The sequence below is a fragment of the Saccostrea cucullata genome, unplaced genomic scaffold (assembly GCF_032062105.1).
Source record: "Saccostrea cucullata isolate Sc308-1 unplaced genomic scaffold, CSIRO_AGI_Scuc_v1 ctg356, whole genome shotgun sequence".
Classification (NCBI taxonomy): Eukaryota; Metazoa; Mollusca; class Bivalvia; order Ostreida; family Ostreidae; genus Saccostrea; species Saccostrea cuccullata.
Window position 1 is genome coordinate 1423184 of NW_026918279.1, and position 13733 is coordinate 1436916.

Here is a 13733-nt window from a genome sequence, read left to right on the forward strand (position 1 = left end):
TGTTGGTGTCCCATTGCGAGTGGCGGTGTGGCAGCAGGCTTAGCAACTTTGCCTGATCTCACCCCCAGGATCCTTACGACTCAGACTCAGAGAGTGATGAGTAGGAGGAAGACAGCCAGAATCCACATGACCCAGATTATGAATATGATCCGCTGGATGATGACGTCTCGAGTGATGAGGACATCGAGGATACCCAGGATATGCCTGTCACTTGTCCATTACGCACAGATGTCCCACCAGAGGAAGAGCGACAACTTTGGTATCCGAATCATGCTTGGCCCAGTTGTTACAGAAATGTGGCTCTTGTGATGGTGTATGTAATTCTGTGTTGCTGTTTACAAGAGGAACTATGATAGGGACACTTTCCACTTGCCCTAATGGACACTCTTTCCAGTGGGAGAGCCAGCAGTGTCATTATGGAATGCCATGGTCTAGCATTCTTGTAGCCAGTGCCATAGTGTTTAGTGGATCCAATGTATCCAAGAGCTTATGTCTCTTTAGACATTTAAAACTCACCATGATGTCAACATCAACCTTTAACTGGATTCAGTCTGCCTATGTGATTTCAGCCTCACCTTTTACTTGGGATTTTCAACAGGAAGAGCTTCTTCGAAACAGTGAAGGAAGGGTCCTAACACTAGGAGGTGATGCTAGGTGTGATTCCCCTGGATTCTCAGCAAAGTTTGGATCCTATACACTCATGGATTTGGAGACAGGAAAAGTCATGGATTTTCAATTGGTTCAGGTACACACACATCATGCTCATGTGTAATTAATTAATATGCTTAAGTTGTTTGTTCATCATGTTTATGTCACTGCATGAAATTATTGTAATCTTAATGCTGTCCCTCTCCCCCCCCCCCCCCCAAAAAAAAAAAATCAACATCATTGCATTTACATGTGTATAAACATGTGCAATGTTATGTAACCAATTATTCAAAATTATATTAATTATGTTTTTTATTGCATTTAGAGTAATGAAGTACCTGGGTCCACTCATATGGAGTTGGAGGGTTTGAAACGCAGTCTTCTTAGACTTTGTAATGCTGGACTTCATGTCCAAACCCTGGTTACAGACAGATACGGTATGATGAAGAAATACATGAGGACAGAACACCCAGACAAAAACCATTTCTTTGATGTCTGGCACATGGCTAAAGGTATATTTGTTAAATATATTTTGATTAAAAATGCAAGTTAAAAATTATGACTTTTTTAACTACTAATTTTTAATATACAGAAGTGTCAAAGAAGTTAGAGGCAGCAGTCAAGAAGAGAGATTGTCAAAACATCAGGCCATGGGTCAAAAGTGCAGTCAACCACTGTTACTGGGTGGCTGTCTCTAGCGGGGAAAATGGGGAACTCAAAGAGCAGAAGTGGGCATCACTGACCCAACATATTGCCAACAAACATGAAAGTTGTGAACATGGAGTATTGGCTGAAGACAAGCTTTGGCTTAAAGAAGGTAGGACACCAAATTTTATCATGTCCTTTTGTCACTTTAAAACTATTGAACTATAAAATAGTTGTCCAATGTGTAAATAAAACTTATCTGTCCATCTCTAAAATAAAGCTTTATAATATCTGCTTTTTAAAGTTATAAATTTAATTTATCATTGATTGACTATTGTTTCCGATAGGTTCAAGGGCCCACAAGCTTTTTCGAGAAGTGGTGGAGAGTAAATTTCTGTTGAAGGACATTGGCAAGTTATCCCCACTTCATCAGACATATGGACTGGAGGTTTACCATAGTGTGGTCAACAGTTTTGCTCCAAAGAACACACACTTTTTTTATCCTGCAATTATGGCCAGGTAGTATTTACAAACATAAAGCATGAACAAATGAATCATTTTCTTTTGAATTTGAAAGAATTTATTTTGATCATAAAATGATCCATAAAGTTTTAAATATGTATAAGTGAATTATGTTTTATTTCAGGCTCTGTGTAGCATCACTACACTTTAATGAAAATGGAAGGAGGCAGCAAGCTTGGCAACTTTTTCAGGTAATTAAAAAAAATTCTCTTGCTGCTCTCTCTCTCTCTCTCTCTCATGCGTATTTGGTTATTTAGAAACGTACTTTAATATTAGATTCAGTGTCTATGCGGTTATGTTTTATATAAATTATGTATTTTGCTCAGAAAAAATCTAAGATTTGTATATATATATACTATGTCGATAAATTTATGAGAAAAATAAGGATAATACGTATGAAATAAGACAAACCATGCTGCATTTCCGAGGCGAGTCTCCTCGTCGTTGCCCTCGTCTTCCTCACTTTCTTCGCTGTTCTCTTGCTGATTTTGTAGATTTTCAGCTGCTAGTGGCTCGAACATATATGGCTGAATATCTAACCTATCAGGGATGTCAACAATATCAGCAATTTGGTCGTCCATAATCGGAAAAGTAGGGTAGGGGTTTGGTAAGAATAACGTGAACAGATGATCGGTATTGTCCCCTTGACGTCACAAGACCACGTGACCCGCAATCTCCTAAACTAATTTTTTTTCAAATCGGAGGTTACATTTGAGCTGATCATTTTCTTAATTACTGAAGTTTTTCAGCAATGCAAATAGAACATCTATAAAGTGTAGTCACAAGGAAGGTATATGCATTCATTTTTTAATAATTGAGAACCATGCGATAAGTCCTTTGATACACGTATATTCGAGAAAGAGGGAATACTCAAATCAATTTGCTGAAATTGACAGTAGATCTTTAGATAATGTAAACGACCTTTCGCTTTAATGTAGAGTCCTGTCAACCTGAGATGTTATCGTCTCGGGAAATGAATGCGGAAACTGCCGCTGTATTTCATGTGACAGTCTATATACACGTAAACAAGATCATACTGTGTGAACTATATATATCTTTTCAGTTTCCAATTTCCTTGAAAAAATGTAGACACAAACCTACATAGATAACAGTTAATTATAAATACAGCTGCTTTTTATAGTAAAGATGGTTCATATTAATTAGTAATCTTTACTTACAAATCGGAAGTTATTTCACTGAATGACTTATAAATGCGGAAATCGAACACTCATCACCCGGATATTGAAATCAACGTCTTATTAATCGACGGTGATTTACTACAATGGCGACAAGCTTGATTGTTGTGAAACTAATTATATTTTTTAGATTTGTGTCTGGATTTAACATTGATGTAGAACAAGCACTGATTTATACGGGGACCGCCGGCTCGTACTATGGGGCGACTACGGAATTGGTTTCCAATGCTCAGGGAAAGTGGTAAGAAAGTATTTTTATCAATAAAAAAACATGCTTCTTCCAAGCATTATGTTTCCCACTTAGTTTATTTCACAAGGATTTTAACAACCACGCTTTATAATTCGATATTTTGCCCAACGGTCGTCATATAATGACCTTGCTTGTTAGCTAAATGTAATTTTCATTGCATTGTATATTGACAGAACGGTTTTATATCAATAGTTAGGCCTTTGTTTTTATTCTGAATTTGACTACTGAATATTCCGTCTGCCAGACCAATACATATAGGGTTCACGGTGGGTTTGACCGGTCAACAAGGGGTGCTTACTCCACCTAGGCAGCTGAACCGTATTTCAAACCCGATTTTTTAAATTTAGAAATTTCTTATTTATTAAAATAGTTCATACGGGTGTAAGTTTAATAGCTACACGTAGCGACCATGAAAAAAATAAGAAAATTTCATGTGTATTATATGGAATATATAATTGATAACTTTTCACAGTTTACATTATTTTGAATAAATGAATAATCCATTGTACAAAATATGACTGTATTCAAAACCTCGCGTATTTTTGACTTCTATAGTCTGATGAGGAAATTCATATTTGACACAATGAACATTTTTATGTATACAATACCTAATAATAAACATTCCGCAAATTACTTCTGTTGAATATAATAAAGATCGTATTACAAGATCAATTAATACAAAAATGGCATTCTGATATTAAAATTTTGTATCAAAGGCATATTTACTTTGCTTATATAAAACTTTTCACAAACAAATTTTGAGTGTGAAAATTATTTAAAATTTTACCATTAAAATGGATATAAAAATACTTAAGGCAATGAAATGTCCGTCTAAGAATCACCGCCAGCTATAAGCTTGGGAAGATGGTTACATGTTTACCATTAAATGAAAGATTATGTACACTTTGTAATTCAAAACATGTTGTCCTGTATACTTATACCTCTGAAGGAATATATTTATGCATTTTAAATATTTTTCATTGTCCTCATGTACCATATATTTTAAATGGTTTTGAGAGAATAAATGAACTTGAACTTGATACCCGCTATTGATAAATAAACGAAGATCGAGCACTATTCATTATCTTTAGCTTTTGAATCTTAGCTTACATTTGAATAAAGGAATATAAAATATTCAATAGCTGGCAAAACCTCGCGTTATTTGTGTGTATAGGTCTTTTTGTATGCAATTGATGAGGAAATTGAAATTTGTCAAAATACGGTAATATTTTTTCAATATATATACACCTTTATACTTTCAGAAATGTAGTAATAAATACCTCTACGCGTAAAAGCGTGACACATTCTTACATGTACATTTTTTTACATAAATTACGAATTTTATATCAACTTGATGATCATGTAAAGGATTTTTTTTTACAATGTGATCTCAATAGTTTCAATGTCTAAATGTTTTCTTGACCCCTGGGTGTAAAATAAAACAACGTATAGCATATCGTATAAAATCAAAACAATGTCATTAACACAAAGCAAATACAACTTAAGGTTCCTTATTTGCAATTTTATATCACTAACACACATTAATGTTAATGGTCATATCTGTAATATATATCTTTATCAACTAAACTATTAAATTTTTTTTAAATAAAAAAAACATACATATGGCGTTCTCTCATGTTGATAGATACCACAGCCTCTCACTATTATGTTACAATATTTTCCTTTGTACAAAGTGGATATAAGCAAAGAGTATGGATTAAGGCAATGTAGATAATGTGATTGTCTAAGAATTCACCGCCAGCTATGAAGGACTGAGATCTTTCGATGATTGGTTACTGACCCTGCTTTATCACAAAGAACCACTCTATCTAATTCATTATTGGTTCCTTCAAAACATTAACGTTTGTCCTCAAGTTAATACACTCAGATGAAAAGGAAACTATTACAAATTATCTGCCATATCTTCATTTTAAAATATCTACATTTACCGATTGTTATCGGCCTTTGTTTTAATACTGAATCTGACTACGGAATGCTCCGTTTACTTGATCAATACATAATCTCACGGCGGATGTGACGTCAACAGGGGATTTTTACTTCTCATCGGGACCTGATCCCACCTCTGGAATTTCCATGGCAGGAGTCTGTTTTTTTCTGCCCGATTCACACACTGCATCGTACATGTATATGGATTTTTTTATAATCGATATTGATGACATCGTTTAGGCTGTGTGAGGATGATATACGCATATCGATACACATGTAGAAATATAGAAATATCGCCATTTTTTTTTTTAAAATATGCATTGAAGAATATAATGTATTTCAAGTCTTTCGATCGACTCTTGATTGAAAATAAGCTATTATGTTGTACTGTACATTAATCAACATTAATTATAGAAGTTAATGGATAGTAAGAAATGTTTATGAAAATATGTGTCTTTAATGGGGAGGATTTCATTTGAAAGATAACTCACTTCTCTACTTATTAAAATAAAGAATACTTACTTACTTTAGTATAGTACATTATAGATAATGAGTCAGTACTGACTTCATCGACTACATGTACTTAGTGGGCCTTATTGTATCACGATGTACTGATGCAGATGAATCGACACTATTAATATGTATTATATATTACCATATATAGTAAATAAAGTCGTTAAATTTGAAATTCAATCTCTTGTTTATTCTTTAGATATTTGAAAATGTCATGTTTGATGGCTTTGGTGAGTTTCTTCTTTTTAGTCTTCGGTTGATTTTTATATAAAAACCATTATAATACATGTTATGTAAACATTAATATTAACGTACTTTTTCGGCTTTTATAATAAAAAAAAATAAACAACAACAACAAAAAAGTATAACATTGAAAAATTTCCCCACAAGAAAACATTGTCAACCTCGGTTTTTCTCTCCCCTTCCCCCAAACTTCGTACAGGTATGTTAAATATGCCGATACTTTAATACAAAGAATGCTTTTATTTTCTACCCAGGATGCTGGTTGGTGCACCGTTGTTTTCAGAATTACTCATAGCATTATAAAATATAGCCTGGTGCCATATATCGTTGTGAAAATAAAACACACCAGATTATTTTTTTCAGCCATCAGGAGCTGTACAAGGATTAATATCAGGGCAGCTGGTAAGTCAACCTCCACCCTCCTCCTCATTCCCCGAATGTTTGTAATTTGTCAATTTTAATTCGTCTGGACAAATAGGTTCATGCTAGCTTTCCGATCGGAGTCTGGTTTTATTTTTTATTTTTTTTTTTTTAATTTTTTTTTATAAACTTTTTTGTCTTGCTGTGTTAATCTTTTATGTTTCTGACCTTTATCAAAAATGTAATAAAAATATAGGACATTGTGATGAAATAAATACTTCGAATTATGCAAATATATATTTTATAGATTTAAATTATTGTGAGAGTTACATATGTTTTTGTAACTTTATATGTTATCGTTACATTAATTTTAAGAGAGTGCATTCCCAAAATTTTTACAACAAAGCATCTAATTTGGATGAAAACCAGGGCATTTTCGGTTTGAAAATGCTGATAAAATAACCGGCCTTTCAATGCTGAGACCATTGTTTAAACAGGTTGACTCAGAGATCTATAAAATAAAAAGTTAAAAACCTAGTGGTATGTGTCTCATATTTCATATCTGTGTCACAAAAAAGCGAATTACTTAACTTTTTTGTTGTATTTAGCACTAAGATTTTTTTCCTCCTCTTCATACACGTAAAATTTTTGCTTTAATGCTATTATTTTTCTGATAAAAATCCGAATTACCATAAACTATGCAAACAATTTCAGCATATCTTAATTACAGGGCAAAATTTTTACCAAAATGAACTTTAAACTTGACAATTCAAGGGAGGAAAAAAAACTAACTATATATCTCATTGAGAGTTACCTCGCTTATCAGAGGGTAACAGAACCTTAAGGAAGATCTCAGTCATTTTTGATGTGTGCATGAAAGGATGAGAATGTTGTCCAATGCACGTACATGACAGCGACTATGTTCGACTTAAAGTTCATTGATACTCTGATAAGAGAGATAACTCTTAATGACACAAATGTGTATTATTTCTTTATAAATTTGTTAAGTTTAAGTGCCTTTTTTGTCAAATTTTGCCCTGCAAGCCATGCTATAAATGTTTGTATTTTATTCAGCATACACATTTCCTCTGACAAAAGTTAAAGAAAAATTTCATATGAGTGAGCAGAGGATTAATGAACCTTAATTCAAAATTAAGTTTTTTTTTTTGCTCAAGGTAAATTAGGATTGTGGTTAATAAACGTTAGTTTATATCTTGCTGAACACAGCATACATTTTAATCTCATCGCAGCTGAGTTAGAGGGAATGTATTAATGCGTTTGTCTGTGTGAGCTACAGTTTGTCCTTGTGCAAAACGGAAGTGACGTAATTTGCATCGGGATCAATGTGGAATGCTGCCTTGATTTAAAAATGCTTTTTACGAGGGGGTGTTCCGCTTTAAGGTGCCCTTGTACTGTTTTTTTTTTAATTTTTGCTTTGTATTTTACAGGCTTGTTCGCCGATGTGGAAGGAAGCAGTGGCAAACGATGTATACTTTGCCTACGGCAAATGCAGTGACGTACCCCTGAACGGTCTTAACACGAATAATAACAAGCTATTTGCCGTACCCAGTAACCTCCGGATTCTAAATGGTCGGATACATTATGTTGCGGCCGAGTTCGGCTTTAGCAGCAGCATACGGTCGGGGGTAAGGATCGAGGGAGGGGGAATCTCAATCAATTAGTATAAACTAGTAGTGATAAGTACAGTAAAGCACGGATTTCATTGTTCAAACAGACGTATAGTAATTCATATTGAATTTAAAGAAATATATTCATGCCTAAGCCGAAGGGTTGAAAGTCGTTGTGTGAGGGTGTGTATATGTGTGTGTTCCTATTTGTATCGTTATGAGTATTGATGAATAGTGATAGTATGCATTCATAAAAACTAAAAAGGTTAAGAAATGAGTAGCTTAAGGACCCTACATGTAAATGTACATTAACATATGCTAGGAATGGGAAGTGGCGAACCGTGCATCCACTGTGCCATTTTGAAACTTGTTGCATTATTTAATTATATCGATTGTGATAATGCGCAATGGTTCAAACTTTAAAAAAATCTTAATTCTACTCATTCTATTTCAAATTAGACCCTGTTACTTTCCCGTAGATTTTTGTAGCGGTCTAAATGAGCGGATCAAATTTCAAGTTCATTTAGTCCTTCAAAATCATTTAAAATATACGGTACATGGGGACAATGAAAAATATTTACAGCATATAAAATTAGGTCAGAGGTACAAGAATATGATATGTACATAATCAGAAAATAAAGTGAGAGAGGGGGAAAAAGGAAAAAGAAAAATACATATTAATACATATAATAATGGAATAAATTGGGAAAAATTCAAGGAAGACAGACTAAATTATATATTTTTAATATAAATGTACAGAGTTTTTTTTCTAAGGATTTTTACTTTGAAGATTTTTTAAATTTTATTTTTTACAGTTTAGCAGCAATGGGCTCGTCCTAGGAACTCCAGTCGTATACGATTCCACTGGTAGGTGTTTATCTTAAAATAAATATACCGGGTATATTATAGCTTAATGCATGTAAAGTGATTTCCAAATATAATAAAGATTATAAAATCACTTTGAGTAAAAATGAATAATGTATTAATGAAGAACAATTGATTAGTTATCGTACAAAATCAGGGATCCCTCACAAGTTGGTCTGCACCCAGTCTCCTCACCAAAGGGCGCGCTCCGCTTACACACGTATTGGAGCGGAGCGTAGAACGCCCTCTGATGAGAGAAGGGGCCTGCAAATAGCCACCCAGCTTGGCGGAAACTCCGGAAAAGAAAAGAGAGATAGATGGGTTTCCGAGACCGATCTCAATTACAATATATAACACCCAACCAGATACACTACACAAAGCAAAGGAATTTGATACCAACCTTCTCAACCTAGTGACTTTTATAAAAGGGAAAAGTATAAAGTATTTGAGTAATTGACAAAAAAATATACATATATTGATGATTTTTTAGTTATTTATGTTAAAAATAAAAGTCATTTCAACGACACATACGAGGTCAGATTTATACAATAATATTCACGGAAATTCTAAATACTTCGGTGCAGATAAAAATTCTGCGAAAAACATATAAGAGGATTCTCAATAAAAGAAACTGTATCATTAATAGCAGATCGAGGGTCAACAATTGATGTAGACTGTAAATGGAGGATTTATATAAAAGTCCACATTTTTATTAAAAAAATAAACGAAATTTTCTTTGAACCCCTGTTCACACAACTACAGCACACACACGTACAAAATAACCAAGTATTGTTTTTTTATATATACAGGTGGATTCGTTTTTTTTATACAGGTGGGTTCGTTTTTTTTTTACAGGTGGGTTCATTTTTTACCAGGAAGGCTCTGTTCCAAACGTCTGGACGTCGGCACGATATAACATCCAGGAGAATGGAGCTGTAGACAATCTCGGCTCAATGTTCAGAGCGGGGGCATATTTAGGTAACGAATAAAATTGCACATTTTGGACTTGATCCACGTCCAAGGGAGATAATTCTTTCTGGCACTGTTTGCACAAAAATGTTTGAGAGAAGAGACGGAAGAAACTAATAAACAATCAGTCTAATTTTAAAAATTAGATGTTACGAATTCGCTACCGCTTCTCAAATGTTTGGGTTTGAGAAGCGGTGGCGAATTCGGAACATCTAATTTTAATTAGACTGATAAACAATGGATTTCTTTTCTGATAAACTATGTATCATCTTTCTACAACAGTGGTGATATGAATTTTTTTAAGGAATGTAACTTTCTATTATTTTGGTTTCATGATGTGATCAATCGATTTGCTTGCGTGATAATTTGCATTAACTGCGAAGTAAAATCAAACAGTTGTTCAACCGCACTGATTATTATTCTGAAAATTTCAAAATGCAGAAGACTTTTGACCATGAAAAAAAAAATTTTAGAATAAGAAATATTATTAAAATTGTATTTTATTTATTGTTTTTTACCCTGCCCAGAGAAATACCGGTATTGTTTTATTGCTAGACATTATAAGGACAACCTCTCCCTTTAAATTGCAGGTTACTCTATCGGGGCGGGAATATTTGGAACTGCCACCAGTCCGTCAAGACTTTTGACCATGAAAAAAAAAATTTTAGAATAAGAAATATTATTAAAATTGTATTCTATTTATTGTTTTTTACCCTGCCCAGAGAAATACCGGTATTGTTTTATTGCTAGACATTATAAGGACAACCTCTCCCTTTAAATTGCAGGTTACTCTATCGGGGCGGGAATATTTGGAACTGCCACCAGTCCGTCGGCCCCTCAGATAGCCCTGGGGGCCCCAGGATTTGCCAACAATGAGGGAACCATAGGAGCTGTAAGTTAATGCAATATGAACGGTCAGATTCTTAATAGTTTTTTACTGTCGTGTATTGGTAAAATTATTGTGGTTCTCATCTCGTATGAAATGTTATGGATGTTTAGACAAGGGAAAGGAACGGAACCTTTACGGGTTTGTGTATACGAGTTGACTGAACACCTTAAGGCACGGAACTTTTGGTTGAAAAGTTTTTCTGCAACCCTACAGTTTGTAAGATTGATCCCCAAGAAGTTAAGGAACTTCCGAGGGATCAATCTCCTTAACAATGGGCATACAGGAAAACTTGTCAACCAAAAGTTATTCCTTTTTAAGTGTCGTAATGCGGATTTATGATATTTATAGCCAAAATAAAAATTTTCAATTTTTGTACTGTAAATTTATAGTCCATTTGAGATATTATATCCCAAACGGACTATTATATCCCATTTGGGCGATTGGTCCCAACGTGTTAAGGCACGGAACCTTTATATATTACGGGTTTATGTACAAGTTGACTGGACATCCTACGGAACGTAACTTTTACAGGTTCATGAACCTAGTTGATTGAGCACCGTAAGGCACGGGACCTTTACAGATTTGTGAAAAGCTGTACTAGTTCCACGAATGAAGGACATGGACATGAAATCTAACTATGAAATGTAAGGTATTCTTGTCGTTTCTTGGACATAAAATACCGTCTGCAGGCACGGAATCCATATCCCAGAAAGACAGTTTCAAACTGCTAAGAGTTTAATAGATCTGAATGATTGTGGGATGTGTTTTGCTTTAAACCATTAATTTAAATCTCCCGGTCTTTTACAGAGCATGCTCATTCATAAACGTTCATTGTTCAAATTCAATTGTAGGCATTAATTATCTTGAGGTAGATTGTGTCCTTTATTATGTGTCATTTCTAAGCCTTGCAGACTGCTGTATGCGATGCATAACTTACACCTTACAAAATATGTGCATAATTTACTTTAAAATGAGCGAGTGTTGTTACTTACTGCGCATCAGGAAAACCTCTGGCCTTTCACAAAAAATTCTGTGAAAGGCCAGAGGTGTTCCGGTTGACTTACCCTGATAGCGCTCTCAAGCGCTAGCAACCGTGTTAGTGCATATTTCTTGAATATGCTCAGCTTCCCGGGCATTCTGGGAAAACTTAACTGTCTAGCTGTCTGTGAAAACGACTATAGACAGATTGTACTATAACAATTTCGTTGTGTCATCTTTTCTGTTTGATTCTGAAGTTTGTTTTTTTATTGTGTAACTTTCACTTTAAAGTTAACTATATACTGAACACAACAAAACTTAAAGGTCATATAATGCCAAGACATCTTGCGAGTTGTACCACCTGACACCTTCCTGGATAATACTGGTTCCACCAACCTCATAAATCAAAGTACTGAAAGCACTCATGGGAGTTGAACATGGTGTAAATAAAATCTTTGATCGGGAGGTTAAGTGAGTGAACAGTATTACATGTATTAATTATTATTATGTCTGTTTTTTCAAATACAGACAACTGTTTCACATTTTTTGAGTTGGAACAATCTTTATCGAGAAAGACATTCAGAGACATTGAACAGCAAAAAAAAATGCATGGGCCATAATGCTTGCCTGCCTACATTAGTCCTTTTTATACCCCCTGCTTGAAAAGCGGGAGGGAATTTATTAATCGTGATTTCTGTCCATCTATTTGTTACACTATAGGTATACCCATCTCTTATCCGCAACTCCTCTAACACCACTGAACAAAATTTTCATAGAACCTTTATTACATATTGCCGTAGTGCTTCTATTACTTTTTCATCCTACACATATTTTGGGTTTCCCATTGCAAAACATGCACACTGCCATTATATTCATATTAGACGCGTTGATCATTTATATCACTGCTCACAGTCTTCAAATTTGTAATATTTTGCACCTTTACCCATGCGTTATGAAAATTTCAGTTTTGCAGGAATAATATCAATGTTGATAAAATGTGGATTTTAACACAGCATCCTTTTAAGACCTAACAGGTTTGTTGTATAAAACTTCTCTGTGAATAAAAATGTATTTCAATTACACGAACATTATACATGGAGTACGTCAGAACTTAATCTTTTTTAATATTGTGAAGAAAAAGGCAATACCAAGTTAAAAGCAAATATTTATTGACAAAACATAAAAACTGGTATATGCGAGAGATTGTGTGGGTACATATTAGCTGGTATGTAAATGAGGTTTTTCTTTTATTAAATATATATACTTCATTTTGTTGTTTTTAATCGCGATTTTACGAAAACATCGGTGTCCGTTTTTGGTTTTAATATTTATAACAGAGTACTAGTTTTACCGCCTTTGGCAGGCGATACTGCTGATTAAGTAATAAATACGCATGTTTACTAAAGTTTTTATGTACTAACAAATTCAATTAAACCAAGAAAATGTTCATGAAAAGTTTGAATATGACTAAATTTAACGTTTGCCGTCAGTATGTAGAGTTGTCGTTCGTATCTCTTTCATTGTATGACGCTACACTAAAAATAAGTTCCATTACGAAAAACTTTCATGGTTCTTTATAATTTAGTTTTACATATGTACTTTGAACGAATTCTAATATTCAAAATAAGATTACTTTATCATTTCATTTACTTACATTATTGAAATTAGATTAATCCAGGAGAAAATGACATGAACTATTTGTCGCGGATGTTTATGCATGTTTTCTGTTGAATATCATCGGAGTAAATCAGCCGACACAGTAGCCTCGCTTTCGTCTCTATGTAATCAACACAAATTACTGCGCATGTTAAATACGTGATGACCATGGGAGATTGAACATAGTTCAACTCCCAAAAATAACTTTTTCCTTTCAAAGTTTGTTGAACAAGACACGATAAGCGATAGATAAAATGCAGTTTCACATTAATACAATTTTAATTCTGTAAAACACACTTCACAAAAACTCATAACTATCAAACTCCAGCCTCATTAAACATTAACTGCAGATCTGTAGCGTTATGGTTTTGATATATTTGTCTTTTACCATAACGCTACATCTTCGCTAGCCAAGTGTCCGATTC

At 34.1% G+C, this 13733-nt stretch overlaps 1 protein-coding gene across 1 annotated transcript; it reads left to right on the forward strand.

Annotated features, from left to right (window-relative positions):
* The first annotated feature begins 339 nt into the window (after nt 1-339).
* LOC134261454 (uncharacterized) lies at nt 340-1816 on the forward strand. The gene is made up of 4 exons (XM_062743897.1): nt 340-721; nt 974-1160; nt 1241-1465; nt 1641-1816. Exons 1-4 carry the CDS (start codon nt 350-352, stop codon nt 1814-1816), a joined length of 960 nt encoding a protein of 319 aa, XP_062599881.1. The 5' UTR covers nt 340-349.
* Nucleotides 1817-13733: the final 11917 nt, after the last annotated feature.

Bases quoted from the DNA above. Each gene is read 5' to 3' on its own strand.
- LOC134261454 (XM_062743897.1), top strand. From the start codon at position 350: ATGATAGGGACACTTTCCACTTGCCCTAATGGACACTCTTTCCAGTGG. The intron at 722-973 runs GTCATGGATTTT...TATTGCATTTAG, and splicing joins TGGATTTGGAGACAGGAAAA to AGTAATGAAGTACCTGGGTC. The intron at 1,466-1,640 runs GTAGGACACCAA...TGTTTCCGATAG, and splicing joins CAAGCTTTGGCTTAAAGAAG to GTTCAAGGGCCCACAAGCTT.